This window comes from Mandrillus leucophaeus, unplaced genomic scaffold (assembly GCF_000951045.1).
Source record: "Mandrillus leucophaeus isolate KB7577 unplaced genomic scaffold, Mleu.le_1.0 Scaffold822, whole genome shotgun sequence".
Taxonomy (NCBI): domain Eukaryota; kingdom Metazoa; phylum Chordata; class Mammalia; order Primates; family Cercopithecidae; genus Mandrillus; species Mandrillus leucophaeus.
In genome coordinates this window covers 37,670-64,329 of record NW_012108942.1, presented here as the reverse complement: position 1 = coordinate 64,329, position 26,660 = coordinate 37,670, and the positions used below count along the sequence as shown (strand labels likewise).

At 52.2% G+C, this 26,660-nt stretch overlaps 1 protein-coding gene across 3 annotated transcripts in view; it reads left to right on the top strand.

Annotated features, from left to right (window-relative positions):
• The window catches only part of PSD4 (pleckstrin and Sec7 domain containing 4), a 29,206-nt gene extending 4,415 nt beyond the window's left edge, over positions 1-24,791 (top strand). Inside the window, exons 2-17 of one of the 3 annotated variants that reach the window (XM_011968000.1) lie at positions 4,170-5,336; positions 7,034-7,150; positions 7,446-7,521; positions 8,042-8,336; positions 14,203-14,412; positions 14,885-14,965; positions 15,095-15,207; positions 15,429-15,487; positions 15,702-15,791; positions 17,627-17,670; positions 18,046-18,206; positions 19,422-19,492; positions 19,608-19,771; positions 20,590-20,734; positions 20,932-21,075; positions 23,020-24,791. In XM_011968000.1, the coding sequence (XP_011823390.1) occupies positions 4,281-5,336; positions 7,034-7,150; positions 7,446-7,521; positions 8,042-8,336; positions 14,203-14,412; positions 14,885-14,965; positions 15,095-15,207; positions 15,429-15,487; positions 15,702-15,791; positions 17,627-17,670; positions 18,046-18,206; positions 19,422-19,492; positions 19,608-19,771; positions 20,590-20,734; positions 20,932-21,075; positions 23,020-23,277 (3,084 nt within the window). In that variant the 5' untranslated portion in view covers positions 4,170-4,280 and the 3' untranslated portion in view covers positions 23,278-24,791. Of the gene's footprint in view, positions 1-4,169; positions 5,337-7,033; positions 7,151-7,445; positions 7,522-7,743; positions 8,337-14,202; positions 14,413-14,884; positions 14,966-15,094; positions 15,208-15,428; positions 15,488-15,701; positions 15,792-17,626; positions 17,671-18,045; positions 18,207-19,421; positions 19,493-19,604; positions 19,772-20,589; positions 20,735-20,931; positions 21,076-23,019 lie in introns of those variants that run through there. The other 2 variants (XM_011967999.1, XM_011968001.1) reach the window with 2 other exon arrangements.
• The last annotated feature ends 1,869 nt before the right edge of the window (positions 24,792-26,660 follow it).

Here is a 26,660-nt window from a genome sequence, read left to right as displayed (position 1 = left end):
TACCATCTAAAAAAAAAAAAAAAAGTCATAGCCAGTCAAACTACATGCCTTGTCCCCATCGAATACCTGATCTGTCTCCACCCTTCTTGTCTCCATTGCCTTGGGCTCCCCTCCACTGACCAGTTCCTCACCTCCCACCCCTCCCAGGCTCCTCAGGTGCTGCAGGTCCCAGAGATCTGCTCTCTTCTCTTTGCTCGGAAAGCTGCTGCAGCCTCTGGTATTTATTGTTTTCCTTTGAAAAAACCCAGCAAGGAACACTGGGTTTTTTCTGGGAAGGCAAGTCCAATCCTCATTTACATCTAGCATCAGCATTAACGTGTACCTAGAGGGCTGCTTTATGTACATATACATATCTATTTGCAAGTGCATATGTGCAAAGAGAGACAATTTTTCATCTTATGAAAAATTCAGGATGCCCTTTCCAGCAGGCCCAGTCCCGCATTCCCACTCCCATTCCCATATTGGCATGGGAACGTTTCTTGCCAAGTGAGTTGACTAATGATGAGAGAAAGTGAGTTGGTTTTATCTGGGCAAAATGCTCTGATGCCCACAGGGCCATGAGGCTGGCACTGATTCAGGTACAATGTGTGGGGTTGGGTAAATGAGAACAGGAGAAGGGATCAGGAGTGGCGCATGGCAGGAGAGCTATTTGGGCCCAAAGACCAGGCCTTTGCAGAGACCTGGAGGCTGGTTTTGGGGTATGGGAAGGGAGGCAGTTGGGTAGAGCTAGGGATGTCCCATGTTCTGGTACCTGTAAACCAGGTGCTTCTCCCCAGCTTTTCCCTCTATCTCTAAATCGACATGTCTTCCTAGTCATTTCTTGTACCCCATGGGCTGGTTTCTTGAGGCTGTGGTGGGATGTGGTGGGGTGAGTCACCTCCATGCTCACACTCGGTTGCTCTCCACCAGGCAGGTCTGAGGAGGGAGATTTGGGGTCCAGAGTGTTTTCTCTAGTACAGACAATACATCCAGAGGTTCCTCATCCCTTCTGCCTTGGAAATAGAACTGTCTCAGGCCTCTTGCCCAGAGAGCACTGAGGGTAGACAAGGGCAGCTGCCTGGGGAGCAGATAGTGGTATCGACTTAAGGAGTAAACCATGCAAATCCTCTGCCTGTTACCTGGAGGTGGTGATGTGAGGTGGAGAGGCAGAACCTAGAATGATGAGTGAAGGCTGGATCCATAGGAGAATGAAAGGCAAGACTGTTAGTGGAAAGGGGTCCCAATCCAGACCCCAAGGGAGGGTTCTTGGATCTTGTGCAAGAAAGAATTCAAGGTGAATCCATAAAATGAGGGCAAGTTTATTAGGAAAGTAAAGGAATGAAAGAATGGTTACTCCATAGGCAGAGCAGGAGCTTGGGCTGCTGAATCAAGGACACCCGTATCTTGAGTCGACCTCTTATCTCATCCTGTGACTTAGAATGCCTAGCCTACTGGGAATGCAGCCCAGTAGGTCTCAGCCTTATTTTACCCAGCCCCTATTCAGGATGGAGCCGCTCTGGTTCAAACACCTGTGACAAGATCAAATCCAGTCCATTTGATTCAGAGCATCATGTACAAGATTAAACATAAGAAAGGGTCCCTCCTCTTGGGAAGTCAGCCTGTTGGGGAGGCTGCCATAACTAACGGGTGGAAGGGCCCTGAAGGCCGGTCAGGGGCCACTCCGGGTGGGCTGAAACATCAGAATCCTGAGGCCTTCATCCAGCAAGTCTAGATTCTTGTTATTCTAAAACAGGAATGCAGGGGTTGGGTCAGAGGGAGGGGTAAAAACCCAGAAAGAGATTCCTTTTGGAGACACTCTAAGAAAAAGGATACTTTCAAGGTGAATAAGACACTGAAATGCATACTGGTCCTCCTTCCTTCTCTCAGGTGCCCTCCAGAAAGAAGGCATGGGGCAAAGCGATGTTTTCTAGGTGACCTGGAATAACAGCTGGACCCCTTGACCTTGTGAGAGAGCGCTGAGGGTTACCGTTTACTGAGTGTCTAACGGTGGGCCAAGCCTGGGCTGAAGGCCGGGCGAATCACCTCCATTAACCCTAGCTCCCCTCTGCAGTGGGGCTCCCAGATGCTAAGGAACTTTCCAGGCTCATCCACTCAACTGTAGGTGGCAGGACGAGGGTTTGAGCTGCGGTCCATGTGGCTATTGATTCAGCTCATGTTCTCTAGTGCTGGGCTGGGAGGGGCCGACCCCCATGGGATTTGTTATGTGCGCTGGTTGGGGCCCTGCATGCCAGTCAAGCTCCTGTCCTACAGCCTGCCTGTGGCAGGACCTCGGTGTGAGGTCTGGAGCCCTGGACGAGGACACCTGGGTTCACTCTGTTCATACTGGAGCAGGGACAGGGCAAAGAGAGCTGCAGACCGGCAGGTGGATGGTCTGGGGACGGAGTCCGGCCCCTGTCACCAACTGTGGGTCATTAAGCCAGACTCAGGCTAAGGCTTCCTCATCTGTTAAACAGGGACACGCAGGGGACTGCTCATCTTTCAGGTGCGAGGTTGGGGGAGTGCTGGGTGAGGACAGCCTTGGTTAACTGTGTGTGGAAGGGGCTGTTGTTCTTGGGGATCTGGAAGTAACACATGGTTCTAAATTGGGAGCATGAATGTGTTTGCTAATAGTCTTGTTCCCCCAAAATATTCCAATACAGCTCACAAGCACACACACAAGGCTTCAAGATAGAAATCTGTGAGTGAAGAAAGTGAGACAAAGGGAAAATAAGAAAAGACAGCTGCTGGGTGCAGTGGCTCACACCTGTAATCCTACCACTTTGGGAGGCCAAAGTGGGCAGATCACTTGAGGTCAGGAGTTCGAGACCAGCCTGGCTAACATGGTGAAACCCCATCTCTACTAGAAATACAAAAAAAAAAAAAAATTAGCAGGGCATGGTGGTGGACGCCTGTAATTCTAGCTACTCGGGAGGCTGAGGCAGGAGAATCGCTTGAACCCAGGAGGCAGAGGTTGCAGTGTGCCGAGATTGTGCTGCTATACTCCAGCCTGGGTGACAAAGCGAGACTCTGTCTCAAAAAAAAAAAAAAAAAAAAAAAAAAAAAGACAGCTGAGCCAGGGTTCTTATGATGTACCATATGGACCTGTGTACTTGACCCTGCACTTCCACTGTGTGGAGAGCCAGCACGACGAGACAAACAAGTTACAAGCTTACAGTGTGCTTTGGATCAAAACAAGCCAGCTATTCTGAGGAAGCAGGGTTGCTCTGAGAGCCATGCAAGCGGTGGGCTGCACGCAGGGAATGGAGATGAAATGCATGTTTCTAGAAAACACACTCCGAGGTTCCTGGGCTCATCTGATAAGGGCCCACCCAGAGAGTTAGTGCAGCCCGTGCAGACAGCAGCTCTGGGCAGATGTGAGGCAACTCCAGGCTGACACGTCCGCCGCATCCCAGCCTCTTCCTCCCTAGAAGGCAGGGATCTGTTCTCCATGCAGCAGGTGGTCTGCTGGGTGGTGGGCAGCAGGACCGAAGCATCGTCCCTTCATGAGGGCTTGGGCTGAGTTGAGCAGAGAGCCCCTTGCTGCGTCCACCTGGGCCAAATTCCAAGCTGTCAATAGCTTACAAGGACCAAGAAGCAGCCTGGGAACCAGCCTCGTGAACAGGGTAGGCCCCAAGGATAGGAGCCTTGGAAAGTGGAAGTAAGGCAGGCTGTGGCCTTCCTTTCGTGGGTGCCTGCTTCTTCCGTGAGTCTGCTGCATTCTCTACCTCCAGTCTGTGTCTGTTTGGCTCCCACATGCTTTGGTTTACAGCTTTGGTTTACAGCGTGTAAACCAAAGCATGTGGGTTGCAGCTGCTTCCTTGATACCTAAAAGCATTTCTGCCTTCTGTTCCTGCTGCCAACCACCTCGGTCTCCATGCTCTCCAATCTAAATGCCCAAGAGAAGGATCTGATTTGGCCAGTTTGTTCTTTTCAGCTAAGCCACATGGGCTACCTTCAGCCAACAGATGGGTGTCTTTGGGGCAGGTGCTGCCCTGGTGCAAGTTTAGAGATTGTGGGGTCAGATAGAATACGTGGTACACTCCTTCCTCCCAGCAGGGCTGTGGCGGGCAGTGTCCCTTAGCAGAGGGCATAGATGGGGAAGACACTCCAAACACATCTAACACACTACATATGTGCCTCCAGAGGCTGAGAGCCCTTCCCTAACCTGCACTTGCTTTGGGCATTTTCAGGGTAGACATGGATTCCCAGTTACCCCAGCGGCCGGCGCTCCCCCTAGTCCACACAGTGAGACTGTGAAAACAGATACTCCGGGGGACTCCTGCACAGCTTTTGCTCTATGGATGATGGGTGACCACAGACTCTCTGGTCAACCCCAGCCCGTGGAAATTCTCAACCCGTACTTGGGAGACAGCCTGGAGCCCCACCCAGGAGAGCGCCCAAGGGAAACGTGCAGCCATGAGGATCCACCGGAGCCTTGCGAGGGGCAAACCTGGGCCACTGATGCTCCTGAACCTACCAGACAAAATGCTCCTCCCTGGGGCTCCAGTGTGGAGCTCACACACCTGGGGAGCTGGGTCCATCAGGACCGGCCGGAGCCTTGCGAGGAGCAAACCTGGGCCACTGACTCTCCTGAATCTACCAGACAAGATGCTCCTCCCTGGGGCTCTGGTGTGGAGCTCACACACCTGGGGAGCTGCTCTGCCCAGGGGGAGCACAGGCAGAGCACAGCATCACCAGGGTCACCTGCGAACAGCCATCTACTGGGGAGCCCACAGCAGAACCGGAGCACGTCCACGCAGGTAGTGTTCTGGGCAGGCATCCTGCAGGCCCAGATGTGTGTCCTAGACCTGGAGGAGGAGCTGGAGAAGACGGAAGGGCTCAAGGCTGGGCTGAAATGCTGTCTCCCCACACCCCCTGTGGACCTCCCTGGGGTCACGGGCCTGCACTCCAGCCCACCTGAGGATGAAGACTCAGGGGAAGACAGCAGCGAGCCTGAGGGGGAGGGCCAGGCATGTCTGAGAGAGGGAACCCCAGACTCTTCCCCACAGTGGGTAGCCGAGGAGGAGAGCATGTTCTTCAGCAACCCGCTCTTCCTGGGGAGTCCTTTCTCAGAGAACAGTGCTTCTGGAGAGTGCTTTTCCTGGGGGGCTTCAGACTCCCATGCAAGTGTGAGGACTGGAGCTGAGAGCCCAGCCACTCTGGAGACTCAGCTCTCAGAAGACACGGTGCTGTGGGAACTGGAAAGTGAGCCGGATGTGGGGGACAGTGCTGCTACCAGTGGGCATCGTACCCCTCCATTCCCTGTGCCCGTCTATAAACCACACTCCATCTGCTGGGCCTCAGTGGCTGCCGCTGAGGGGGCTCCTGCAGCACCTCCTGGTCAGGGGGAGAGTGAGGTAAGCCCAGTCTTGGGAACCAACCGGGGCTGTGCTGGGAACACAGAAGGGAGGGTCTTCTTTGGGGGTCACCAGGCCCAGGACATTCTTTTCTGATGCGAAGAGATTTTGGGATAACCTGCATCAGTATATAGCAGGGTAATAGAGCAGAAAATCAGGACCAGTGTTTTCTTTTTTTTTTTTTTTTGAGACGGAGTCTGGCTCTGTTGCCCAGGCTGGAGTGCAGTGGCCGGATCTCAGCTCACTGCAAGCTCCGCCTCCTGGGTTCACGCCCTTCTCCTGCCTCAGCCTCCCGAGTAGCTGGGACTACAGGCGCCCGCCACCTCGCCTGGCTAATTTTTTTTGTATTTTAGTAGAGACGGGGTTTCACCGTGTTAGCCAGGATGAGGACTAGTGTTTTCGTCAGAATGATAGGACATTTTATCAATGCCATGATGTCAGCTGATGTCAGCTGATAATTAAGTCCACAAATGTCTCCATCTCACCAGCTCCAAGGGGCTATGCTTAGATACGTTTGGAGAACAAACAGCTCCTCCAATTGCAGCATGTTCCAGGCCATTCTGATTCTTCCCCTCCCACCTCCAAGACATTCCCAACTGTTAACAGGGCAGCACTCAGCCTGCAAGGGTGACCTCTGCCCCTAGCAGAGAGATGCCTATTTCAAAAGTCTGTCCTCTCTCTTCTTGACAGATTTCAGCATGTTGTTACTTTTAGCTCACTGTCTGTCATTCTTCCCACGTCCAGTGTCAATAGATCAGGCCCATATGACAATGGCAGAGATTCTTAATATCAACTAAGGATGGGGACATGCTCTGTGAGACAACAGGGAGCACAGTTTTCCCAGGGAAGCCTCTCTTTAAGAGATAAGGAGACTCAATATGGTAGAGTGTGGCTGTAATTTTCTAATCTCTCAATTCCCTGAGAACAATGAAGAGCTATTACCCAGAGCAACTCTGTTAGCCTGGGCAACTCTATTACCCAGGGCAACTCTGTCACTGGAGCCCCAAGATCAGAGGAGCTCCTGGGTACTGATAGGAGTCCCCTCCACATGGGCCAAGGCCCGCAGTGTAGGGCAGTTAGAGCTGTGCCTGTGGAGGTCCATTTTCTCAGGACTTTCTTTTTTCTTTATTTTTTTGAGACGGAGTCTTGCTATGTTGCTCAGGCTGGAGTGCAATGGTGCCATCTCGGCTCACCCTCCACCTCCCAGGTTCAAGCGATTCTCCTGCCTCAGGCTCCCAAGTAGCTAGGATTACAGGTGTGTGCCACCACACTCAGCTAATTTTTGTATTTTTAGTAGAGATAGGGTTTCACCATGTTGACCAGGCTGGTCTCGAACTCCTGACCTCAGGTGATCCACCCGCCTGGGCCTCCCAGAGTGCTGGGATTACAGTCATGAGCCACTGCGCCCGCCATGGACTTTCTTGCTCTGGGCACTAACTTCTCAGAGGGAAGCCTGGGAGCGCTATAAGTTGGAGATTGGCTTCTGTCTGGGAAGGCAGAGCCCACCCAGCCCAGTTCCTGGGGCTATCACCCTCCCTAAAACACAGCCCCTCCTTGGGTTGGTACCACCTGAGGCAGGGCCATCTGGGCAGACTGTGAAGGGAGGCCTCATGGGATTTGAGGAAGGCCCTGGGAGCAATTTTCCTCTAGTCACCTCTTCTCTCCTTCTCTCCTCTGTCTCTCTCTAGACTTCTCAGGGAGATAGGCTTGGTCCTGCTCCATCTGCAGCACCGTGTGTGGACGAAGCATTGACCTGGGAATCAGGATGTATCGGATCTGATCTTGGCCCTGCTGCGCATCCTGTGCAATCTTGGGCAAGTCACTTCCCCTTTTTGGGCCTCACTTTCTCCATCTTTGGAGGAGGAATATGAGCCCATTCAGTACCAGGGCCTAGCACCGACAATCCTAGCATGTGGGGCTTCTCACATCCAGGACTCGCCTTCTGAACTGAGGCTCCAGCCTGGGTGGGAGGATTACGGTGGGGCTTCTGCCTACTCATGGCATCCTTCCCCTCCCCTCTTTTCCCCATCATCTCCCTACCTGGCCTCTCCCCCATCCACCTCTCTGTGCCTCCAGGGCTCATGGGAATGCCTCTGCCTCTCTCAACAGGCCTCTCCCAGCCCTGAGGGCTGGCAGGGAGGAGGTCCTTTTTGGCCCCAGGTGACTCTTAACTCCCAGGACAGAGGTGAGCCCTAATAAGGGGGTTTGGGAAATTGGGTCCTGGGAGGCTTTGGAATTTGCAGTGGGGACAAAGATCATTCTTGGATCCATGGTTGCCATTAATGGGTCCCATTGTATTGTGTTTAAGCCAGACAGACTTGGGGTTAAATCCTGCCTCTTTAGAAAGTAAATGAAGGAAATGTACAAAAGGCCCAGCATTTCTTACCTCTGGGTCTTAGTGGTTTAGCAAAGGTCCTGAGCCCTTAGTTGCCTGGAGGCTGGAGTCCTGGGAGCCCAGCTGTCTGCTGCCTCTGCAAGTGGGAGAGGTCACTGCCTGAGGGAGGGACAGGGCATGCTGCCAGGCTCCGGGGGAGGAGCCCCAGGGAGGGAGCCTCTGGAGGTGGTGACCAGGCTGTTCTCCTGCCTCCTGCCCTGTGCCCGCCTCACTTCACATTCTTCCTCAGATGAGACAGAGGCTGGGCACCTCCAGGAATCTGCTCCCACCTTGGCCCCCAGCCCCTGGAGGAGCCCAGCTTCTTCTCCAGAGCCTAGCAGCCCAGAATCTGAGAGCAGAGGCCCTGGTCCCAGGCCCAGCCCTGCATCGTCTCAGGAGGGCAGCCCACAGCTTCAACACCACAGCTCAGGCATTTTGCCCAAGTGGACACTAGACGCTTCACATTCTTCACTCTTGGAGACGGATGGGGAAGAGCCAAGGTCCTTGAAGAAAAAGGAGGCAGGGGAGGCCCCAAACCCAGGCGAGGACGTAAAGAGTGAAGGAATAGCCAGGCCTGCAGAGACTGGAGACATCCAGCCTGACATTCACCTGACTTCGGCAGAACAGTAAGTCTCAGACTAACTGGCTGTCATGCTCCTAATGATGGATACATTTAGGAATATCCTAGTCTGGACAGAGCGTGAGAAACGCACATTGGAATTAAGCATACTCACATTTATTAAGCAAGGATTATATGAGTGGGCACCAGGAAAGAGCTTTGAGAAAGACCGTAAGGTTCAGAAGCATCAGAAACAAAACAGCAGATAGTTACACACGTGGAGGCGAGATCTGAGTGTGCTGGGGCAGGGCTTTCAAAGAAGCATCCACAGTTGGAGACCAGGAGAGGAGGAAGGGGAGGAAGTGTCCAGGGAACCTGAGCAAGGGCGTGTGCCTGCCCAGAAAAATGGGAGTCATGCTGGCAGGCCAGGGAAGTACAAGGTCAGAGCTTGTGATGTGGGGATTACGGACAGCTGTGAATTTGAGGAGGTATCTGGGAGGCATTCACCAAAGAACCTAGGCCTGGGGCACTGGCTCAGATCTCATCAAGTGGAGGTTTGATGGGGACCAAGGGAACGGATCCTGGGGCCCAACATAGGATTGTGTGACCCCAGAACTGTGACCAGAGGTAGGAATAGGCCAACTGGGAAACCATCCTAGATGTCTACTTGTCCCAGAATGCTGCCTCAAGACTGTCAACCCCTGGGATCTCTACACTGAAAAAGGGGTTTTGTTCTCTAATTGGCTGAATGTGAGTCATATTAATGGGACTAGCAGGAGCCAGCAGTGGTTCATGTCATGGACATAATGGTGCAGTCCATGCAGGTTAGTTGTTGCAAGGGTGCCCTGAGCTCAGGGCCTTCAATGGTGGGGCCTCAAGGAGCTGGACCCAGTGCCTCAGGGAAGAGATAGAGCCATAGCCAGACTGAATTAGCCTGGCCTGGGACCAGGAGAACCCCAAGAGGAAGGTATTCCTGCAAGGTCTCCAGGTCCGGGGCCCTGTGCTTCCTCAGGTAAAGCACAGCCATGTTCCGAGTTTCTCTCACCTCAGGCGGCAGGTGTGTCCCTGTGAGGACCCCAGCGTTGTTTTCTCCAATGCAAGGCACTTGGGATTGTCTCCCTCACCTGTCCTGCGGTCCTCCTATACCTCCTTGTCTCTTCCCCACCTCCCAGCTCTGGCTCTAGCCTCCACTCCTAGATCTGGAGCCAAGAAAGCTGAAAGGATCGGCTGAGAACAGGAAGCTAGGTGGGCTCTAGTAATGGCAGCAGCTGGGGTAGTTCAGGAGGTGGTCCTCAGCCTCTCCCTTCCCCCACCTAGCAGCCTGGATGACTAGGAGACTGGGTGGTGACCTATGATCCAGTGTGAACAGACCCAGGTGACCCCCAGCAGACTCAGAACCTCCGAGACCGGCACTAAGACTCTCAGATGTCACTCAGTCCAATCTTTACCTGACTCTTCCGCTTCCCCCACAACGTCACAATCAGGTGTGGGGTATTCTAGTTATGTAAACATTCATTATCCAAGTGACACAGTGAGGAAGCTGAACTGGTAAGCAGGAATTATCATAATATGAAAATATTCCCTGATAAACAGACGCATAACATTAGGCTTCACTTAAGCACCCTCTGCACCTAACACAGATGGGTCAGGGGCTTCGCTGGTGACTCCTCACTGCCTCTTGAGGCTCATAAACACTCCACAATGCAGGAGAAGCACCACAGAAGCTAACAGAAAAGTGTAATTACAAATCTTGTCAAAAAACATGTGATTTCATGAGGTCTATGAAAGTGATGCTGAAAGACCTCACAAATCACAGGGAAAGCCACTGACAAGTGAGGAGCCAAAACAGACTGTCCAGTGAACAACGGAAGAGGCGGAAATAAAAATGAAGAACCAATTGTCACATCTAAAGAGAACTACTTGGATAATCAACTGACAAAGCCCTAAAATATGCTTTTAAAAATGACCTAGTCAATTAGCATTCTTACTAAAATAATACATAGATGAGGGAGCACTTTGAAAAAAAAGTATGCAAATATAAATTATCATAAAATTATACACTTTATTTATTTATTTATTTATTTCTGGGACAGAATTTTGCTCTTGCTGCCCAGGCTGAAGTTCAATGGTGCAATCTTGGCTCGCTGCAACCTCTGCACTGAACCTCTGTTCAAGCGACTCTCCTGCCTCAGCCTCCTGAGTAGCTAGGATTACAGGCGTGTGCTACCATGCCTGGCTAATTTTTGTACTTTTAGTAGAGAGGGGGTTTCACCATGTTGGCCAGGCTGGTCTTGAACTCTTGATCAGACTGGTCTTGAACTCTCAAATCCACTTGCCTCAGCCTCTGAAAGCGCTGGGATTACAGGCTCGAGCTGCCGTGCCCGACCCCACTTTATTATTTTATTTTATTTTTTTAACTTGAATTTTCTTTTCTTTCTTTTTTATAACTTTTATTTCCCTAGGTTATTGGGGAACAGTTAGTGTTTGGTTACATGAGTAAGTTCTTTAATGGTGATTTGTGAGGTTTGGATGCACCCATCACCAGAGCAGTGTACACTGCACCCTATTTGTAGTCTTTTATCCCTCACCCGCTTCCGGCTGTTTCCCCCAGTCCCCAAAGTCCATTGTGTCATTCTTATGCTTTTGCATCCTCATAGGTTAGCTCCCACTTATAAGTGAGAACACATGATGTTTGGGTTTCCATTCCTGAGTTACTTCACTTAGAATAATAGTCTCCAATCTCATTCAGGTTTCTGTGAATGCCATTCATTCATTCCTTTTTATGACTGAGTAGCATTCAATAATATATATATGTATATATTCAATCTATATATGTATATTCAATCATATATGATTCAATTATATATAATTGTAGATATGTAATTGTGGGTGTGTATACACACACACACACACACACACACACACCACAGTTTCTTTATCTACTCGTTGATTGATGGGCATTTTGGTTGGTTGCACGATTTTGCTATTGTGAATTGTGCTGCTATAAACATGTGTGTGCAAGTATCTTTTTCTTATAATGACTTATTTTCCTCTGGGTAGATACCCAGTAGTGGGATTGCTGGATCAAATGGTAATTCTATTTTTGGTTCTTGAAGGAATCTCCACACTGTTTTCCATAGTGGTTGTATGAGTTTATATTCCCACCATCAGTGTAGAAGTGTTTCCTATTGACCTCATCCATGCCAACGTCTATTTTTTGATTTTTTGATTATGGACATTCTAGCAGGAGTAAGGTGGTATTGCATTGTGGTTTTGATTTGCATTTCCCTGATCATTAGTGATGCTGAGCATTTTTTCATATATTTATTGGCCATTTGTATATCTTTTTGAGAATTGTCTATTCATGTCCCTAGCCCATTTCTTGATGGGACTGTTTGTTTTTTTCTTGTTGATTTGTTTGAGTTCATTGTAGATTCTGGATATTAGTCCTTTGTCAGATATATAGATTGTGAAGATTTTTTCCCACTCTGTGGGTTTTCTGTTTACTCTACTGACTGTTCCTTTTATCGTGCAAAAACTCTTCAGTTTAATTAGGTCCTGGCAATTTATCTTTGTTTTTATTGCATTTGCTTTTGGTTCTTGATCATGAAAACCTTACCTAAGCCAATGTCTAGAAGGGTTTTTCCAACGTTATCTTCTAGAATTTTTGTAGTTCCAGGTCTTAGATGTAAGTCATTAATACATCTTGAGTTGATTTTTGTATAAGGTGAGAGATGAGGATCCAGTGTCATTCTCCTTCTTGTGGCTAGTTAATTACCCAACACCATTTGTTGAAAAAGTGTGTCCTTCTTGTGACTAGCCAATTATCCCAACACCATTTTTTGAAAAGTGTGTCCTTTCCCCACTTTATGTTTTTGTTTACTTTGTTGAAGGTCAGTTGGCTGTAAATTGTACACTTTAAATGGGTGAATTGGATGGTATGTGAATTGTATTTCAAAATAGCTGTTTTTATCATTATTATTTTTTGAGACAGGATCTCACTCTGTTGCCCAGCCTGGAGTGTGAGGTACAATCATGAATCACTGAATCCTCAGCCTCCCAGGCTCAAGTGATCTTTCCATTTCAGCCTCCCAAGTAAGTGGGACCACAGGCGTGTACCCCTACACCCAGCTAATTTTTACTTATTTTTATTTTTGGTGGAGATGTGGCCTCGCCCTGCTGCCCAGGTAGACCACAAGGTTGGTCTCCAACTCTTGAGCTCAAGCAATGCTCCCACCTCAGCCTTCCAAAGTGCTGGGATTATAGGGATGAACCACTGCACCCAGCCTGTTACTGTTTTTAACGGGCTTTATGATCTTCCTGTGAAAATCAAGCATGAATACAAGATATCTTATCTAGCCAGAAAACTTGTGCTGGGAAAATTAAATTTTAGGCATTGTGTTTAATATAAGATTTAAATAAACTTATTTGTACAATGTCTAGTATCATTTACCAAGATAAAGCTCCAATTAAACCTTTTCATTATTTGTTATGAAAGTATGTTCTCATTTTAGTTAGATTTACTTACTTCTATTTTGGGTTGGGTGAACTTTAATTTTTGGCATCAAGAACCCTCCCTTTTCAGAGGCTGGAACTTCTCTGGCTACCAAGCCTATGAACCTCTCCACAGGGCAGCCTAGTTTCCAGATGCATATAAATGATGATTCTTTGGTTTCTGGCAGTGATTGACATTCTGTCACCATCACCCAAGGACCCCGTAATGGGAGTGGGGTTAACCCTCCCATTAACCCTGACCCAGCCGTGTTAGGTAGCGAGGGTGCTTAAGTGAATTCTAATGTTATACGTCTGTTTATCAGGGATTGTTTTCTTTTTCTTTTTTTTCCTTTGAGACGGCATCTTGCTCTGTCGCCCAGGCTGGAGTGCAGTGGTGCAATACCGGCTCACTGGAATTTCTGTCTCCTGGGTTCAAGCGATTCTCCTGCCTCAGCCTCCCGAGTAGCTGGGACTACAGGCATGCACCACCGTGCCTAATTTTTGTAGTTTTAGTAGAGACGGGGTTTTGACATGATGGCCAGGCTGGCTTCGAACTCCTGGCCTCAAGTGATCCACCTACCTTGACCTCCCGAAGTTGTAAGATTACAGGCATGAGTACTGTGCCCAGCCCCATGGAATGTTTTCATATTATGATGTATTCTGCTTACTGGTTCAACTTCTTAACTGTATCACTGGATAGTGAATGTTTACATAACTAGAATACCCCACACCTGATTGTTACGTTGTGGGGGAAGCAGAAGAGTCAGGTAAAAATTGGACTGAGTGACATCTGAGAGTCTTAGTGCCGGTCTCGGAGGTTCTGAGTCTGCTGGGGGTCACCTGGGTCTGTTCACACTGGATCATAGGTCACCACCGAGTCTCCTAGTCATCCAGGCTGCTAGGTGGGGGAAGGGAGAGGCTGAGGACCACCTCCTGAACTACCCCAGCTGCTGCCATTACTAGAGCCCACCTAGCTTCCCGTTCTCAGCCCATCCTTTCAGCTTTCTTGGCTCCAGATCTAGGAGTGGAGGCTAGAGCCAGAGTTGGGAGGTGAGGAAGGGACAAGGAGGTATAGGAGGACCGCGGGACAGGTGAGGGAGACAATCCCACTTGCCTTGCATTGGAGAAAACAATGCTGGGGTCCTCACAGGGACACACCTGCCGCCTGAGGTGAGATAAGGTCGGAACATGGCTGTGCTTTACCTGAGGAAGCACAGGGCCCCGGACCTGGAGACCTTGCAGGAATACCTTCCTCTTGGGGTTCTCCTGGTCCCAGGCCAGGCTAAGTCAGTCTGGCTGCAACTCTGTCTCTTCCCTGAGTGAGGGCCTGGGTCCAGCTCCTCCGGGCCCCACCATTCAAGGCACTGAGCTCGGGGAACTCTTGCCACAAGTGTCCTGCAAGAACACTTGACCCAGAGCTCCTGCATGTCTATCTCAAGTGAGAGTCTGAGGACACCGATGAACTCTTCTAGGCTTCCTGGAAGCCCTATGCCCCAAGCACGGTCCCCAGAGGAAGGCCAGAGACCACCAGCTGGAGACAAGCTAGCTAATGGCATCAGGAACAACAAGGTAGCCTGGAACTTGGCCTCACGCCTCTATCGCCTGGAGGGCTTCCGGAAGTCTGAAGTGGCTGCCTACCTGCAGAAGAAGTAAGGGGCTTTGAGCCTGGGGAAGGCTGGAGGCTGAGGCAGCCAGGGAAGAGCTGCTGAAGGGCTCCCTCCACTGGCCACCCTCCCCTTCCCATCCCTGTTCCCTCCCCATCTCCCCTCCTAACTTTCCCCCCGTACCTTCACTGTGTCTGCTGCTTCCTCTCAGTCATGGTCACACTGTGTCACCTCTTCTCCACACCCTTGGTCCTTGGGCCTCGCTGCCTTGCCAACCAGAGTCCATAGGTCTCTCCCGGTGTCGCCCAGTGTACACTGAATAGGGTAGCAGGGCATACCAGACCCTGGCTGCCCCCTTGTCCTGTCAGGACCCAAGGCCCAGTGTGCCTGCGCCCTTCCCTTGCTCACCCCCACCGCATCAGGCCCCATAATGTGTGCGGGTCCTGAGGGCCCCAGTGCACCTGCGGCCCCAGCCCAGGCCCCTGGCGCAGACTCCGTGCCCCTTTTCCCTCTGCAGCAATGACTTTAGCAGGGCTGTGGCTGAGGAGTACTTGTCCTTCTTCCAGTTTGGAGGCCAGAGCCTGGACCGAGCCCTCCGGTAATGTCTTTGGGTCCTCTCTGGGGAGGCTGTGGAGGATGGCATGGGGCAGTGGCACCAGCCTGACGCCGGGATCTGATTGGCCCTAAGCTCCTGGGCTCTCTCCTTGACCCTGGCCCTTCTTTTCAGGAGCTTCCTCCAGGCCTTGGTGCTCAGTGGGGAGACTCAGGAACGGGAGCGAATCCTCTACCAGTTCTCCAGACGCTTCCACCACTGCAATCTGGGGGTCTTCCCCTCAGTAGGTAGGGAGGGGCTGACCCTGACAGCAGAGCAGGGACACTTGGGGGTGCCCTTGTCTGCTTGGGAGTTTAGTAGGTGACAGTGAACTGGGGGGAGTGTGTTGGGGGCTGTGGAGAAGGGAAGCATTCCAGGGGTTCTGAGGTTACCCCACCCAGTGTGGGCAAAGGAAACAGGAACCCTGGTTCCAGTGAGCTTTCTTTCCACTCACCTATCTCTGGGGCAGATTCTGTACACACCTTGACATGTGCAATCATGCTCCTTAACACGGACCTGCACGGACAGGTAAGACGGTGGAGAGAGTCCCTGTGGGAACTGAGGCCGGGGCTGTGGCAAGGGGTTCGGGGAGGAGAAGACCAGAGGCCTGAGACCGGGCGGGGAACACCCCTGAGGGATGTGGGTCTGGGGAGCTGGAAAGGGTTCCATGGTGGCTGGCTGGGGGGTTATTCTATTGGGATGGAGTGTGTGCTCAAGTCATCCCACGTCTCCATGGATACAGAACATTGGGAAGAGCATGAGCTGCCAGGAATTCATAACCAACCTGAACGGGCTGAGGGATGGCGGGAACTTCCCCAAGGAGCTGCTGAAGGTATGTGCCATGGGATCTTCTTACGGGCTCAGGAGCCGGGATCCCTACTTAGGACCTGCAGCCTTGGTTCTTTGTTCCAAGGGAGATGCTGAGCTTGAGACTGGCTTTGCCAAAATATCCTTGAGAGAACAGGGCTTATTTATTGCAGGCTAGTAAAAGTGTGGTCCCTGGCTGGCAGCATCAGAAGCATCTTGGAATTTGTTAGCCATGCAAATCTGCTGGCTGCCTGTGCTGGACTTACTGAATCAGACTCTCTGAGACTGGGACCCCTAAAATATTTTCTTAAGTTTTCAATTCTTATCCCTTCAAAGTCTGAGAAGGGCAAAGCTACACACGGTGAAAGTTTGGAGCTCAGACTTGGGAGCCTGGTGTTCCTGGGTTTGAATTCTAGTCTTGGGCAATTTGCTCCCTCTTGGCCAACTCAAGTTCCTCCTGAGGGTATTAACCACTTTACAATGCCATTATCAAGATGAAATAAAATCTGTCAAGTGCTCAGCACGGTGCTTGGCACACAGCATGTGTGTCATAAGCAATTAAAATCATTTGCTGTTTCATCACAGTCACGCATCACTTACTGATGAAGGTATGTTCTGAGAAATGCATCGTTGGGCAATTTCACTATTGTGTGAACATTACAGAGTGAACTTACACAAACCTAGATGTACAGCCCACTGCACACCAGGGCTATATGGGATAGCCTATTGCTCCTGCTACAAACCTGTATGGCATGCTCCTGTACTTAACACTGCAGGCAATTCTAACACAGTGCTGTACTTGTGTATCTAAACATAGAAAATGTACAATAAAAATATGATAGAAAAGATTAAAAATGATACACCTGTATAGGACAGCTCCATCATAATCTTACAGGACTACTATCATGTATGCAGTTCATCCTTGACCGAACCATCATGATGCTGTTATATGGTACATAGCTGTACTTCATGAACATTTACTGAACACCTACTATGTGCCAGACATCTTGCTAGGCACTGCAAGGGCTATAAAAGCAAGTGAGATAACATCTACGTTAATACGTCAAACTTTTAGCGCATCATTCATTCATTTACTGCACGTTTATTGTGGGGATTGGTCAGCCGGTTTCTTCTCCATCAGATCCCTCCCAGCAGGATGCCAGGAAGGCAATTCATTTCTCCTCCATGAGAACTAGTTAAGGCCTCACTCAGCATGGGCAGGACAGGGACTTGTCTGCCTTGGTCATCATCTTTTTTTTTTTTTTTTTTTTTTTGAGATGGAATCTCGTCCTGTCGCCCAGGCTGGAGTGCAGTGGTGTGATCTTGGCTCACTGCAACCTCCGCCTCCCAGGTTCAAGCAATTCTCTTGCTGAGGCTGAGGCCTCCTGAGTGGCTGGGATTACAGGTGCGCGCCACCACTCCCAGCTAACTTTTTGTATTTTTAGTAGAGATGGGGTTTCATCATGTTGGCCAGGCGGGTCTCGAACTTCTGACTTCAGGTGATCCACCTGCCTCAGCCTCCCAAAGTGCAGGGATTACAGGCGTGAGCCACCACCCCCAGCAGGTCATCTTTATGTCTCTAGCACCCAGCATAGTGCTTGTCACTGGGAAATGCTCCAGAAATACTTTGCTGCACAGATGGATGGATGGATGGATGGATGGATGGATGGATGGATGGATGAATGGATGGATGGATGGATAGATGGATGGATGCTTGCCTACTCAAGGAGGAAGGGCAGCTAGGTTGTGGGTGGAGGAGGCAGGCTGTACACATGCCCCTATCCTACCTCTGCCAGACAAAGAGGCCTTAGGCTCCACAGTCCTGAGTTTTCCCTGCCCACCTGTGTGCTTCTGTTCCAGGCCCTCTACTGGTCTATCCGCAGCGAGAAGCTCGAGTGGGCCGTGTGAGTGAGACCCCCTTTCCCCTGTCCTCCTCACTCCTCTCCCCTGTCTTTGGGCTGCCCTCCCCCTGTCACCCACCCGAGATTTAGAGAAACTCAGATAGGGCTCCCCTCTGAGTGGGACAAAGCCAGAGGCAGGGCTCGGGAGAGAGCATAGAGGAGCCCAAGTAATGCTGGAAGGCCAGTCGTAGTGGAACGTGGGGTATGGCAGAGTTTTCAGGAATTGATGGGTCTGCTCTGAAGGAGGAGTCCTTTTGGGGGGTTCCTGGGGTGTGGCTCCCCAGGAAAAGAGAGGTTGCTGAGGCTCTGGGAGGCAATGGATATCTCCTAGTGGTCTTTGCATAGTCAGCACTTCGAGCCCGATTCTCTGTTGTGCAGGGATGAAGAAGACGCAGCCAAACCTGAGAAGGCCCGGCCGTCCCTGCCAGCTGGCAAGATGAGCAACCCCCTCCTTCAGCTGGCTCAGGATCCCACGGTGCCCACCTACAAGCAGGGCATCCTGGCTCGGAAGATGCATCAAGATGCAGATGGCAAGAAGAGTGAGTGTCTGCTGCCCACAAACAGGGTGGTGTGCTGGGAGCGGCCCTGCTCAGGTACCTGTGCGGATGCATGCACAGGTGTGCAGAGAGATGGCCCGTGTTGAGGACAGGCAGCCAGCCCATGTTCCTTCCTCAATGTGTACTGAACAGTGACCACGGGCTGGAAGCTGTGTGAGGCGCTAGAGGGTAGGTAGGAGAACCCAGACAAAACAGGCCTAGTTATTCCTGGACCCCAGAGTCCCTGTGGTAAGAGAGAGATTAGACAAGTGTGTCTGGGACAAAAATGTAGCAAGAGCTGAGTGTCTAGGGGCTGAATCAAGTGAGGGGAAAAAGGTTTTTGGTTTTGCTTTGGAAGCGGGATGTGGGACAGGGAGAGGTAAGGCTTCTGGTAAGTGATGGTATCTGCACTGAACTTTCGAGAGGAAGAGGGTCTGGAATTTGGAAGCTGGGCAGAGGGCATCCCACACAGAGAAAACAGCAAGCCAAGTTTGCTCAGAACATGGGGTGGGTGCAAGGGAGGTACACTTGTGGCAGAATTGCCAGGGCCTGCGTTTGGGCCTCATTCCGCAGGCAGCTGAAGGCTTTTGATTAGGGTACCAACATGACCAGAGCGGTGATCTCAGCAGACTCATGTGCAAGCACAGATTGAACAGGGTGGGGCGACCAGGATGCGAATTAGCATTTGCTGTGAAGCCGCCGGGGCCCTAGGGCTCACCACACAAGACCAGGGTGGAGAGGTAGGCGGAAAAGAGGGCAGGTGGTGCTCAGAGTGGGGTACACAGGGAAGGACACCCCAAAGCTGGGCCCTGAGCCCTTGAGCCCCTCTGGATGGGTATGCAAGGTCAAGATCATCCTGCAGGGACTAGAAAGCTGTCTGGGTGGAGTTGTGTTTGTGTCTGGGTGTTTGCCACTACTTGGGGTAGTGGGTGTGTGTTCGGAGTTGGAGAGAGGATGATCTGTATGAATATCCATATTTGGGTGTGAGTGGTTCTATGGTTTCGTTTACAGGAGGGATTGCCTGTGTGTGGACACACTCTATATGTTTGTTTATGATTGTATATGTTTTCTTGTGTTGGCATGTTCTGCATTTGTGTGCATCCTGGTGAGAGACTGGAGGTGGTATGAGGGGCCGGGGGCATATGCACACTTGTGTGTGTCTGAGTGTGTCTGGATGCTGGTGCCCCCACCTACATTTGTGTTCTGTTCCTGGAACAGCGCCATGGGGCAAGCGTGGCTGGAAGATGTTCCACACCTTACTGCGAGGGATGGTTCTCTACTTCCTGAAGGTAGGAAAGGAGTCAACAGCCCTGTCGGAATGGGAGACTGAGAGAGGCCCAGAACTGTCTGGAGGGTGGGCAGCTGATGATAACCTCTTGTCTGAGCCCCTGTGACTGGTAGCAGGGAGAAGACCACTGCCTGGAGGGGGAGAGCTTGGTGGGGCAGATGGTGGACGAGCCCATCGGGGTGCACCACTCGCTGGCCACCCCTGCCACCCATTACACCAAGAAGCCGCATGTCTTCCAGCTGCGCACGGCCGACTGGCGCCTCTACCTCTTCCAGGCACCGTAAGTCCCTGGCGTGGGAGACTGTGGCAAGGCCTTGCCTTGCCCTAGTTCTCTCTCCACTGACCCTGCTGACACCTGAGGCCTGTGGACCCCGGGGCCCCTGGTGGGAATGGCCATACTGATCAGAAATTCTTAGAATGTGGCAGCAGGAAGAGGAGCTGAGGACCAGGGATGACGCCCAGGCATTGCCTGCTTCCTCACCATCCTTGGCCAACTTTGCCAGTACAATATGCCGTTTCCTTGTCGGTGGGATCAAGCCTCCCAGTTCAGAACACAGGATTCTGGGAAGCTGCTAACGATTGACCAAGTTTGGCATTTGTTATAAAATCTGTCGCCTTCTCAGACTGTCCTCTTTATTTTTTATTTTTGAGACAGAGTCTCGCTCTCTCGCCCAGGCTGGAGTGCAGTGACTCGATCTCGGCTCACTGCAACCTCTGCCTCCTGGGTTCAAGCGATTCCCATGCCTCAGCCTCCCGAGTAGCTGGGATTACAGGCGCTTGCCACCGCGCCTGGTTAATTTGTGTATTTTTAGCAGAGACGGGGTTTCACCATGTTGGCCAGGCTGGTCTCGAACTCCTGACCTCAGGTGATCCGCCTGCCAAGGCGTAGCCACAGCACCCGGCCTCCAGATTTTCCTCTTTATTGATAAGAAATGCCATGGTCAGAGGTCGAGTGCCCTGCTAGTGGCAGGGCTCTAACTATGGGAGGCTGAGTCCTGAGCAGCTGGCCAGCTGTGCAACCAACCACAGGAGGGTGCGGGCGGAGGGCGACAGGACCAACTGTGTGTCCCTGGGGACCAACGACCTTCTTTGCCCCAGCACTGCCAAGGAGATGAGCTCCTGGATCGCGCGCATCAACTTGGCTGCGGCCACACACTCCGCGCCGCCCTTCCCCGCCGCCGTGGGCTCCCAGCGCAGATTCGTGCGGCCCATCTTGCCGGTGGGCCCCGCCCAGAGCTCCCTGGTATGGCCTCCGGGAAGGGGTGGGGACAGTTGAATTGGGAATGTGCACCTGGAGCCCCAGGACTAGCTCGGGGAGGCTGGAGGCCGGCTGCGCACCCGGCCTGGGAACTGAGGTGACCAGGAGGGCAGCACACCCGGGCCCGGAAAGCGGCGGAGGGGACGCCCGGGACAGCGTCCCTCACGGCCTGCCGCTCGCAGGAGGAGCAGCATCGATCCCATGAGAACTGCCTGGACGCTGCCTCGGACGACCTGCTGGATCTTCAGAGGAACTTACCGGAGCGGCGGGGCCGCAGCCGCGAGCTGGAGGAGTACCGCCTGCGGAAGGAGTACCTGGAGTACGAGGTGAGGGTCCGAGCCCACCTCCCCGCCGCTGCGCAGGACCCTCTCCGCCCTCTCGTGGCTGCCTCGGTCCCTGCAGCCGTCACTGCCCTGACCGCGCCGAGGCGGGGAGAGGCGCTTGCATGAAGGCGGGGCCCGTGTGTGATCTGTGCAAAGGGGCAGGGACTCCCACAGGGACACCCGCATGCACGGACGTGCGCAAAGAGTGTGTGTCCCCATGCACTTAGGCCTTTCACCTCTTGTCCTGGGGGCACATAGCAGCTGCTTGTCTGGAAACACTCATAGCAGACGTTATTTTATAGTTTTCTTTCTCCTAAGAGTATATTTGACTTTTCCCAAGTTGAAGGAATGAACTGTATTTCAGCTGAATTGTTCCATCTAATACCTGCCAAATATTAATAGGTAGTATTTCTGGAGCTTGTCTTCCTTGCATGGATTATCTCATTCAATTATCTAACAACTCTGGGTAGGTACTGTTATTCTCATTTTACAGATGAGGAAACTGAGGCACAGAGAAATTAAACTACTTGTCCAAACCTGGTAAATTTACATGCTGCTTCAAATGCCCCATTTATGGTCTTGACTAAGAAATGACCATGGATTTTTGTCTATGTTTTGTTTTGTTTTGTTTTGAGATAAAGTCTCACTCTGTCGCCCAAGCTGGAGTGCAGTGGCTCAATCTCAGCTCCCTGTAACCTCCACCTCCCAGGTTCAAGCGATTCTCCTGCCTCAGCCTCTCAGGTAGCTGGGATTACAGGTGTGAGCCACCCCCCCTGGCCAATTTTTGTATTTTAAATAGAGACAGGGTTTCACCATGTTGGCAAAGCTGGACTTGAACTCCCGGCCTTGAGTGGTCTGCCTGCCTCAGTCTCCCAAAGTGCTGGGATTACAGGTGTGATCCACTGCCCCTGGCCAGCAATGACTTTTGTTGGCTCTACAGCCCATGTTGAAATGTTTTATCCCCTAGTCTCCCCCAACCCTCACCCATCCACCCACACTCCCCAATTCTGTTTTGGTGTCCCATCACTTCATTCGGGATTCTAACACTGGGTGCCTGCTTCAGGGGTCCTGAGTGCCTGCTTAGGGTGAGGGCCCACTGGGGAGGAAGCGTAGGTTAATGCAATGTGAAAATAGAGGGAATCAGAGGCCACCCAGAGGCAGAGACCAGGAAGTGGGAATCAACATTGCCTCCTGCCTGTCCCCACGGCACCCTCATGCAGCCTTCTGCCTCTTTCAAGGCCCCAGCCTATCCCTTAGCTTGGTGGTTGTATCCATGGCTGTGAACTCCCCACTTTTCAGAGGCTTCAGGGTGTGGCTGTGAGGACCCAACCTCTTCCTCCCACTGACCAGCTAGGACATTTAGCAAGCCACCAGCCCTCCCTTCCACAATGATTTGTGCCCCTCCCAGGGCTGGCATGAGGATCCAATGGGATGGAGGGTGAGGAAGCACTTTGTAAACTGGAAACCATATCCCAAGGATGCTAGCTGCAGGGGCCTTAGTAGTACAGTGTTAAGCAGATGAGGGTGGTTAGCATCATGCTCCACAGATGCCAATTGTTAAAATGCTATTCAGACCCAATTAGGGCTGTACAGATGTGAGCTGTTTGTGTGTAGGGCTGCAAAGCTCTCAGGCATAGTGGGTGACACATCTTTTAGTGCCTCAAAGATGGAACGTGGCATAGAGATGTTAGTTACAGCACTCCAAGGGGTTGGTTATTATTAGAACAGGGCTGGGCTGATATGTGTCATTATAATACTATCCAGAGGTGTGCTCTGCAGTCTGCTTGCCCAAGCATGATACTGACACTCACTGTTGGTCCAGCCCTCTTTCTGCAGAGGTCTGTATCACCTTAGCTTCAAGTACCTGTGAGCTGTCCCTCACGATTCCGGCCTCCTCCCGGCCTGGAGCCAGGATGGTGCTAAGGTGGTGGGGACTGTGTGTTGCAGAAAACCCGCTACGAGACCTACGTGCAGCTGCTGGTGGCCCGCCTGCACTGCCCCTCCAATGCTCTGGACCTGTGGGAGGAGCAGCTGGGGAGGGAAGCTGGAGGCACTCAGGAGCCCAAGCTCAGCCTGAAGAAGTCCCACTCAAGCCCGTCCCTGCACCAGGATGAGGCTCCCACCACAGCCAAGGTGAAGCGCAACATCTCAGAGCGCAGAACCTACCGGAAGATCATCCCCAAGCGGAACCGCAATCAGCTGTGAAGCCAGCACCACCTCAGAGACACCGGCCCCTGCTCCAGGGTACACTTGAGATGGACCTCCCTGGAGGAGACTGATTTCAATGAGTCCACCATGACGGATGAGGCACCTCCTTTCCCCGCTGAAGGACAAACCTCATTTCCCTGTGGCCCTCATTCTCATGCTCACTGAAGCTTTCCTAATACTGCTGTGCTGCCCCCCACCCCCATGGCAGTCCCTCCGGAGCCCCAGTCCCTGGCCACGCCCAAGGGAAGAGGGAGGTTGAGGACTTGACTTTCCTCCCGGAGCTCATCCCATGTCACCCTGCAGGCCCCAGAATCCAGACTGGCCTCATTTCCTAGACCTGCTGGGAACTCAGCACTTGTTTAAGAACCAGTGCATACGTGGTGTGGCCTTGGCTTCTGGGGGAGAACTTGGGGAAGCAGAGGCCCCTGGGCAACCCAGCCAGGGGAGCCACAGTCCTGAGAATGGTCTTGCTCTGGGAATTAGTTGATCTTCCTGGGGAGGCCCCAGGAGAGTGAATCAGGGACTCTTGAGAGATTCCCAACCAGCCTCCTGTGACCCAGGGAGCAGGGTCGCTAAGGTCCTGCCCACTGAAGGGACAGCCTTCTGGGCAGGGACCTTGGGGGGCTTCAAGGGCTCCGCATGGCTGTGGGGCCCCGTGCCTTTGTCTCCTTTCCCCCTACAGTCGTCCTTTCCCCTGAAGCAGATGAAACAGTCTCACATACCCAACTGCCCATCAACAGAGCAGGGCTGATGGTGTGAGTGAGGGCTGGGAGGGGTGGGGCCTCCAGAGCTTTGCAGCGAACCCTGGAACCCTGGGAACAAGGAGCCTTTGTTCCAACAGAGCAGGGAAGGAGGTTCTCTAGGTTCAGACCACTGGAGAGGATAGAGCAGTAAAAGGTGGCGACAGTTTCCCTTAGGGGTCTGCCTGGCAGGAGCCACGGCTCAGGAGAGTTGTGAGGGATGGGATGGAGGCTGGAGACCAGGTGAGGCCCAGGCCAGGCTTGGGAGACTCTTCTGTGCTCCTTCCTACACATGCCTTAAAGCTTCCTTCCTGTGGGGTGCCTGGACCCCTTCCCCATCTCTGGCAGCTCAGAGGGTCTCTGCTGCTCTCCCCTGGGAAATCCCCTCGTCCTGCCCTCTGGCTGCCTCCCAGCTGGACTTGTTCTCTGAGGGAGGTTCCGGAGACTCATGGACTTGGGGCTCTGCCTGTAGGAAGGAGGCTGGGCCGGAGGGAGCAGCCACCATTGTCTCTGTTCAGCCAAGTGTGCAAGTAGGCTGCCCGCCAAGAGGGGGCCTCTGCTACCCACTGCTGCCTGCCGGCTGACGCACTGCCTCCCTAGCCTTCCTGCTGGGCCACCCTCCTCCCTTCCCATGCTTGTTGTAATCAGCTCTGGGGCCTGGACCTCCACAAAGGAAGGCTGGCCCTTGGAGGCCATGTTTGGGTCTCCGGCCAGGTCCTGGGGCTAGGCCATGCACCCAATGGGTGCACAATAAATACAGGTCAACAAAGACGGAGGTGTGTCAGTGTGTGAAGAAGGGAGGTCAGGCAGCTAGGACCACCTGCAGTGTGGCAGGCTTCATCCCTCTTCGCTTCAAGTGTGTGTGTGTGTCTGTGCGTGTGTGTAGTGTCTGTGTCTGTGTGTTCATGCACATGCAGGAGTCACACGGTCGTAGGCTGTCAAAGCTGGAGGAGACCTCAGCATCATCCATCCACCTACTTGCTCATTTATTCGTTCATTCATTTTGCAAATAATATGGGACGCTTTCTGTGTGCCAGTACTAGGGGATTCACAAATGAATTAAACATGTCCCTGACTTCATGAGTTGACAGTCTTGCCCCCTGGTTTCCTGCTCTCAGTTTACAGATGCACTTTTATCCTGCTGGGGAAGTGTGCTGAAAAGACACATTCCCAGCCCACACCCAGGGATGCTGATGCAGTCAGCCTGGGTCAAGGGGATAGATAAATATGTTGGGTAACTCTGATGTGTAAGTAGCAGTTAGCTGCAGTACAGTCCAATTGCCTCATTTGATTGAGGTGGAATCCCAGCATCAGGTGGACATGACTTTTGGCCCAAGACTAGTGCTTATAAACTAAATGGAGTAGGTTATTAGAACTCACTGAACATGCATCCTTTTTTCTTTTTTCTTTTTTTTTTTTTTTTGAGACGGAGTTTCACCCTTGTCACCTAGGCTGGAGTGCAATGGTGTGATCTTGGCTGACTGCAACCTCCACCGAATCAAGCATTTCTCCTGCCTCAGACTCCCAAGTAGCTAGGATCATAGGCGAGTGCCACCATGCCCGGCTATTTTTTGTATTTTTAGTAGAGATGAGGTTTCACCATGTTGGCCAGGCTGGTCTCGAACTCCTGACCTCAGGTAGTCCGCCTGCCTCGGCCCCGCACAGTGCTGGGATTACAGGCGTGAGCCACCACACCCGGCCTATGCATCCTTATTTCTAAAACCATGAGAAAAGGTGGAAGTTTGAATGCATGGGTGTGTGACACTTTGATGCTCCTTTGCTCATGTAGAACCGGCACTTCTCTTTCACCTGAGCACATGGAATCTTCAGAGCCAGATGATGGTGGCTGCCTGGCCTCCCATAGTCAATGTTGCCCGGGCACCTCTGCCTGGAGGGTCTGGGTTGTGGGCTGCAGTTATGACATGTGACCACTTGGAGGCGGGCTTGCATCTTTCTAGCTTCTGGCTGCTCAGGTGTCCTGCTGTGGAACTGCGCTGTGCTCCCTGAAAGGCAGAAAGTTACTCTGTGTGCCCCTATGCCATCACAGAACCAGGACCTTCAACTTCGTCACACCCACAGTGGCCCAGGCCAAGGCTCCCACCATCTAGGGAAGCCTCTCCCAGGGAAAAGATTGGGGCTCCGACATCTTCCTGCAGATATAAAGACAGACATCTCAGAAGTCTACGGGGACAGCCCACAGCTCCCCACAGGATTGCTCCAGGTAGCCCCGGAAGGTGAATGCTGAGCAGACCCCAGTCCGCATCCTAGGTATGGAACAGATCAAACCGCCATAGGCCTATGTCTGACCTTCTTGTCCCCACCCCATGCTCCTCTGGCACCTGTGTCCTTCTCTTTGCAGGAGAAGGGACAGACAGAGGTTCTCGGTAATGAGCTCAGGCTCTGGAAGGGCAGTTGAAGTTTGGCTTTAGTTCTTCCTTTCCCATATAGGGTAGCTCAGCTGCCGGGGGCCTGGGCCTGCTGTGACCCAGGTTGACACCCCTGATATAACTGCTTCCTGGGCTCTCATGATCTCAGCTGAGACTGGCTTTCTGCTGATGACATTTGTTTGTTGCTTGCCAGGCACCAGGGTAGATAAAAAGATCACTAAGACCTGGACCTTTTTCCTTAGGAGGCTCTGAG